The sequence below is a fragment of the Pollicipes pollicipes genome, unplaced genomic scaffold (genome assembly GCF_011947565.3).
Source record: "Pollicipes pollicipes isolate AB1234 unplaced genomic scaffold, Ppol_2.1 Scaffold_3257;HRSCAF=3824_pilon_pilon_pilon, whole genome shotgun sequence".
In the NCBI taxonomy this organism is placed as follows: Eukaryota; Metazoa; Arthropoda; class Thecostraca; order Pollicipedomorpha; family Pollicipedidae; genus Pollicipes; species Pollicipes pollicipes.
Genome location: NW_023596255.1, coordinates 1 through 7,153, shown reverse-complemented (window position 1 = coordinate 7,153; position 7,153 = coordinate 1). Strand labels below are relative to the sequence as shown.

Below are 7,153 nucleotides of genomic sequence, written 5' to 3'. Positions count from 1 at the left end.
ATGAACTTATTAATGTTTTGCGTTTGCTGTTGTTGAAAAGGTCCTGTTTGAAATAATGCTTCCTTTTTCTGAAAAAAATGCGGTGAAGAACGCAGGAGGGGGTCTAAATTTTGCAAATTTTGCAATTGAGGGGGTCTAAATACAGGGTTTGGGGCGGGGGAGGGGGTTGCGGCGCTGGGGGGCTAGCTCATTCTTTCCGCACCTCACCTTGCCGTAACACCTCGGCATGCATTGTATCGATTCCGGCGGGCGAGGTTTCAAGCAGATGATTGTTATCTGAGCTGGCTTCATTGAGGCCAACATTTCAAACACACATGTGGGACATTCATTACGGTAAAGAGCTTAAGGAGAGTGTGCTACCCGTTTTGTGTTCTTAACTTATTGCTAGATCATGCAGGTTCAATTTGATTGGTGATCCCAGTTTTCTTTAAATCCTTCTGAATAGCTCATAGTTCCTATTTGAAGACGTCACTCCGTTCTGAGATATCTTATTGGACACTATGCTCATCACTATGAAAGTAGGGCTTTTTTGTTTCCCTTGCCTTTCACAGCGTATGTGTTCCGTAATGCCTACAATACGCCGACTGATCCAAACGCTGGTTCAATAAATGCTATGAAGGCCTGGAACACTTTATTTAAGGAAAAATATATACACATATTAGTCCTATTATCGCGCGAATTCAGACATATGATACTATGGATTTGATTTTTGCTCTGGTGTTTAGCGCAGCGACTTTTTTCGACCCGCACTTGGTCTCGGGAAACGCATGACACGGCCTATAGTGAAGCGTTAGTCACGCGACGCAAACCAATACATTTTCTGTAAATGACCTTTGCCGCCCGCTGTGCCAATCACAAACGTTCAGTTGAACTGGCGTCATTCATACCAGTAGGAATGTCAATTTAAGATACAAAGACCCGCAACGTGCGGCCAAAACAGCTCAAAAGTTGCATCTTTGGTCCGTGACAGCCGATAACGGTTCTCAGCGGATTATGCCGTATTTAACTGCGGCGGGCAAAAGCCACATTATGAGGCTGCTAATAAAGAAAGAAGTGTAGTGCTGTAGCATAACGTTAAAAGCGCCTCACTTAATTTTAAGGGTGATGCAGTCGCAATACCCAGTGTTATCAGCGTACATAACTAGTCCTGAGGTTTCATTGGAGTATGTTTTTGTATCACGCCCGAAAGGTGGGACACCCATTTTAGTAAACGGGAACTTTTTTATTCTCACTGGTTTTGCTTTTCATTTACGATATTTTTACATTTCGACGTTACAAATAAACTCCCAAGGTTTTTCTGGAAGGTAGTAACCATCCTCGTAAGTCAAAGTCATACTTAAAAGCTAAATCTATACTTGCAAGTCCGAATCATATATGCAAGCAAGCAATTTTTGGATAAGCGGTCGACGCAAAATCTTAAAAAATGTAACTTATAGTTATAGAGCTATACTAAAGCGTTGCATCTCCGAATTGGTGCGTCTCACCTACAGCATCTGGTCTCTGACTACCCCCGGCGAAATATCTTACCAGCGAGCAGCTGTTCGAAATCACTCAGATTAAAATTCGAGCTTTTATCTCATATATCTTCCACCAGACGGGCTCCCCACCTCCTTCAATCGCCTAAGCAGTATTATTATGGATTTTCGATCGAAAACGTGATCGGTAATAGGGTACCATCCGTTATATAACCACCATGTCAGTGAGTTCAGCACCGCGACCAATGTGTGCCTTGCTTATTCAAAGGGCGTTGGCTTTTTTTAGCAATTACAGTGTCAGCCTAGCAACATTGCACGCCCGTTTTAGGTGCCTACTGCATATGTAAAAGCACATCAGGTAGATGAATAGGTCCCGTAACTTAAATAAATTTGTAGCGCAAATTTATTTCAGTTATCCAATGAATTTATATCCCATTGAAGGCGGTAACATCATTGCCATTGATCACTGGCCAGGCGACGGTGGGTATTCGCGATTTGTGTTCGACGTGTGCTGATTACAATGACTTCAACTGTCGCGTTCTTTCATAATTTTCGCACGAGCGCCTCGACAGTTGACAACTCTGACTAAGCTAGTGCTGGGCGCTTCTGTTGCAGTAGTGGCGCATTTCTGATGTACATTTCTGCAAAAGGCACCCAGATAACCGCAAATCCCATTTCTGTGAGGCTGCGGGAGCATCTGAGCGCGCAGGGCCTGCCGCGGTTGGCCGCGGTCGGACCTTGGGTCAGCAGGCGCCCGCCAATGGCCGGCGGCGGTAGATCACGTGACCGAGCGTTGAGGGCTGAGAACGGCTCGGGGCGCGCAAATGAAGGATCGGGGCAGCCGTCGCTGAAGGAGTGTCGTGGCCCGCGCTGCACCGCAAATACAAGATGAAGAAACACAGGCTTACATTTACAGGCTTACATTATGGCACTGAATTGCGTGCCACCGCTAATTCAGGCACCGCTAATTAGCGGTGCCACCGCTAATTCAGTGCCCATAATTGACATCGGCGTGGTTTGTTTTGATTTGGTTCACGATCCCCGCAGCGAGGACATCGCGGTTGATCCTCCCACATAACAGGTGTCGGTGAGTTGCGTATATGTGTGTCCTATTCTCAGGCGGCATAGCGTCACTTCATCCCGCCTCATCTTGCGACAGCTGGACGCCCATGATCCCAACCGAGGCTTTGTCTCTCTCAGTTTATTGCCAGACCGCTTGCAGAAGTGCCCCAGATAAGTTTCAGTTGTAGGATATAAAAGACCGATGGGAGAAAATTTTGGTTTGGTACAGCAGGGAAAGACATACACTTCATACTAATCTCGCCCCACCCCATATTTACGTATGTACGTGCCACCTTAATTCGCCTCTGTTTCACTAGGGATGTGCTGCGATGGCATAACCGCTAGGTGATCAATGAAATCGGTTACAGATGAGCGGAAATCTGATCTATTTCCTCCGTAATATTTTCCTTCACATCAATCCTTGTCACCTCCTTCATCGCACTGTTGCCATGCTTTGGTATCTAGCACCGGATAAACGGTCGGTGGCAGGTAAACGGTACTACGGGCAAGGATTCACAGATTGCAGCGTAGAAGCCAATAACGTCTATGATAGCCTTACACGTCCTACACATCGACATCAACATAATATCATCGAGTGTGCAAAGGGCATGGCTAATCATTAGGTAGGTGTGGACCGTACAAATCTTCTTGCCGTTCAAAATGTCGACCTTCAATATTGAAAGGTCATCTAAGTATGCATGCCTCCGAGATGGCTACGACTCTAACCTGATATGAACCCACAGATAACGTCTGTAGATACTTAAAGGTGAATTGGAATGCGAAAACTTGCAGGCTATACCACATTGTTTGTGAGAAAAGGCCACCAAATTGCTGATGAGAAAAAGTCGCCAAATTTCGGCCGTCCAGCCGGGATAGCTTAATGGGGGGCCATGTTGCACGCAATGAATGGAGTGCAGTTTTGGACGGAAGGAGCACGAGTTACACGTTGGTCTCCCACATTGCGTGCAAATAACACCTGGCGTGGAGAACATTTCAATGTCATGTGCCTTATCAGCAATCGCAGCTATAAAAAAAAAATGGTGTTTTATGTCTGGTGCTCGGTTGTGTCCGGCAGGTGGTAAAGGCGTTGATTCCAGTGCCCTTTGGCCGATCGACGACGCGGCAACCACGTCCTGCTGGGCCCCATCACGCGCGGCCCTGACCCTGAGCAAGCAGGCCGCAGCTGCTCGTCGCCCAGCTCGGCGCGTGACCACGTGATCGTCACACCGCCTCGAGGTCGACACTTGCTGTTGGGGTGGGACTGAGTGAAAAACTCCGGATACGTCACCTGCGATGCTGCTATGAGTGCAGCTAGTTGAGTCACACCTGACCTTCGAAGCAGGAAATGGCCAGTGACCCCGCGACACTGATGACCTCCAGCAACGCGTCGCTGCTCGGGGTCCACGCGTCACTGCTCGGGAATCAACGCGTCGCTGCTCGGGGTCAACAGTTCGCTGCTGGAGGTCAACAGGTCGCAGCTCAGTGTCAGCGAACTGCTGCCAGAGGTCAACGCATCGACATGTCTGGCGTATCAAAGGTCACACGAGGTCACACCGCTGTGGACTCAGCTTTGCTCACGACTGCGTCTGCCCTGCACGACGACATCACGCCGCTGGAGTACCGCACGTGGCACTGCTTCGAAACGCCGCCAGACCTGCCGTTCCTGACCGTCGCCTGGGTCGGCTACTCGATCTCTTCGTCGCCGGCCTCACCGGCAACACCCGTCTGCTACGTCGTCTTTTCCGCGACGCGCATGCGCACCGTCACCAACATCCTTATCGCCAACATGGCGGCCGGCGACCTGCTCATTGCCTGCCTCTGCATGCCCTTCACGTTCCCCACCTTGGTCGTGTCGGCTTCTGGCCCTTCGGGGACGCGCCTCTGTCGCGGCGTGTCCTTCGCGCAGGCGGTTTCCGTCTTCGTGTCGGCGGTACACGCTTCGTGGCCATCTCTGCAGACCGCTACACGGCCATCGTGCACCCGCTGGTGTCGCGCGGCTCGCGGCTGCGGACGCGCATCGTGCTGCTGGCGTGTGGATGTTGGCCCTCTCCACCTGCGTGCCTATCGCCGTCACGTCTCGCGCGGACGTGCCAGAGGCCGGAGCGCCACTTCTCGCCATGCACGAGCACTGCGTCTGCCAGGAGGTGGGTACGTGGCGCACGTGGCGGCTAGGGTGGGCGCGGGCCTCAGATGAGGGCGGTGAGTGGTGGTGGCGCTGGGGGAGAGGCGGATCAGGGGGCACAGAAAGGCCCTCAGCAGGGGAGTCCTGATAGTATGGCAGGGAAAGTGCGCCCGCCTTTACGAGTTATCCACGACATCGTACCTTTCGCTTCCTTGCCTCCCTCTTTCAACCTGGTGGGAGCAAAATGACACCAACAACAAACGACCACCAACCGGCTATTTTTTATCCTGACCCTGGAACATACAGCGTGAATGTGTGAACATAACGTCTTATGGCTCATTTATGCAGCGTAACGGGCATCCAACTCATTGTAGCATGCTGTCCGTAAGGCTCACTGCTCACAGATGCTACAACCAGCAGCCCTGTAAGCTGTGAATATGGTTGTCGTGCGGAAAGCTATGCGAACAGTACAGCTACGTTTGATCGATTCCAGGCGATGTTTCCCCGTGAGGCAATGACCCTGACCTCCTGACCACGGGTGAGCACAGGTGCTCTGCCAACAGGTGTTGGAAGCGACGAGACAACAGACCTTGACCGCATAAGCCCTGGCGCTGTGCCGACAGGTGTGGGAAGGGGACGGGACTACAGATCCTGACCTCCTGACCCCGGTGCTGTGCCGACAGGTGTCGGAGGCGACGAGACAACAGACCCTGACTTCCGACCCCCGTAGTCACACCGACTGGTGTGGCAGAGGACGGGACTACATTTCCTGACCTCCTGACCCCCGGCGCTGTGCCGGCAGGTGTGGGAGGGGAACGGGCGGCGCTACTACACGGTGGTGGTGATGTTGCTGCAGTACTTCCTGCCGGTGACCGTGCTGGCCGTGACGTACGGCAGGATCGCGCTGGAAGTGTGGGGTCGTAGCTCGCCCTTCATCAGGAGTCAGGATGTCAGGGAGATCAGGCTGGCGCGCGCCAAGCGGAAGGTGAGCACGCACGCTTGGAGGGCTCGCCAAGCGGAAGGTGAGCACGCACGCTTGAAGGGCTCGCCAAGCGGAAGGTGAGCACGCACGCTTGGGGGGCTCGCCAAGCGGAAGGTGAGCACGCACGCCTGGAGGGCTCGCTAAGCGGAAGGTGAGCACGCAAGCTTAGAGGGCTCGTCAAACGGAAGATGAGCACGCACGCTTGGTGAGCCCGCGGCCAGTGGCATGGAGAACCATGGTGGTCGATGGTCGTCTCAGCGGGTATTAAAGCCATGCCAATGTTCAATGTATTGACTATGAGTCAATGTATTGATCGTTCGATGATCCCGCACGCCGCGGCCGCTTCGCGGAGCATGACTGGTACTTCCCCCGAATAATTTATCATCCGATGTGTTTGGAGTAAATGCGTCTTGCGTTGTGAGAAGTAAATACAATAAACGGTAAACGTGATGGAGGTGATAATTATATTAGGAGGGCGTATAATATATCACGTTTTGTTAGCATGCATCTCTCTCTATCTATCTAACTCTTTAAATATTTGTACAAGGATAGTATATTTGCATATATATATATATATATATATATATATCTATATATATATATATATATATATATATATATATATATAGATATTATATATAATATATATATATATATATATTATGTATACACTACTCTCTCTTTCTCTATCTCTCTCTCTCTCTCTCTCTCTCTCTCTCTCCTCTTCTCTCTCTCTCTCTCTCCCTCTCTCTCTCTCTCCTCTCTCTCTCCTCTCTCTCTCTCTCTCTCTCTCTCTCTCTCTCTCTCTCTCTCTCTCTCTCTCTCTCTCTCTCTCTCTCTTCCTCTCTCGTTCTCTCTTCCTCATCTCTCTAAAAAAAAAATTGAGCACAACTTCCCATCCCAAAGAAAGGTTTCACAATCATGCATACGGAGCAAAACTAGTCAAGTCAAAGTACGCGCGATTTACCTTCAATGAATGTCGTGGGGGTGAGAGGTACCACAGCCTTCCAAGTTCATTCTTCACGACCTTCACCCTGGATTACTTTTCACTGGCATTGCGAACTGTTGTCCGGCGATGTTATTAATGCCTTGAAGAAGTGAAGTCAACACTGTGTTTGGTCGTGCCCTTACTTCAGGCCTATAAATGGATCCAATTTCGTATACGGTGTGCTTCGAAGTCTGCACGACAGATGGCACTGACATCGTTCTTTGTTCGCGACTTTACCAGCAAAGAATGGATTTCTGCCCGAAATTGAAACGAGCTAGTGGTGGATGGAAATGCAAGCCAACAGACATCGCCGCTCGACTGATCAAACTCGTTCATCCTCAGTTTGTGCCATGCAATCACGCGACACCAGCAGTAATTCATCAGCGGAAAAGTTACCAGGGCCATCTGTATTCTGAGTGAAGTGAGGGTTTCGCTTAGAGTCTGACCCAGAGTGAGCAGGGAGGAGGGCCCTGGGTCCAGCCCAGTCATCAATCTCTCGCACAGCTGACTCAGAGAACTGCGGA

The 7,153-nt window shown here is 50.6% G+C and overlaps 1 protein-coding gene across 1 annotated transcript; it reads left to right on the top strand.

Annotated features, from left to right (window-relative positions):
• Window positions 1–4,056: 4,056 nt before the first annotated feature.
• LOC119091127 (RYamide receptor-like) lies at window positions 4,057–5,644 on the top strand (the record flags this gene model as incomplete). Its single annotated transcript, XM_037213807.1, has 3 exons — window positions 4,057–4,399; window positions 4,444–4,565; window positions 5,462–5,644. Coding segments are annotated over exons 1-3 (648 nt in total), but the record flags the coding sequence as incomplete, so codon positions are not given.
• Window positions 5,645–7,153: the final 1,509 nt, after the last annotated feature.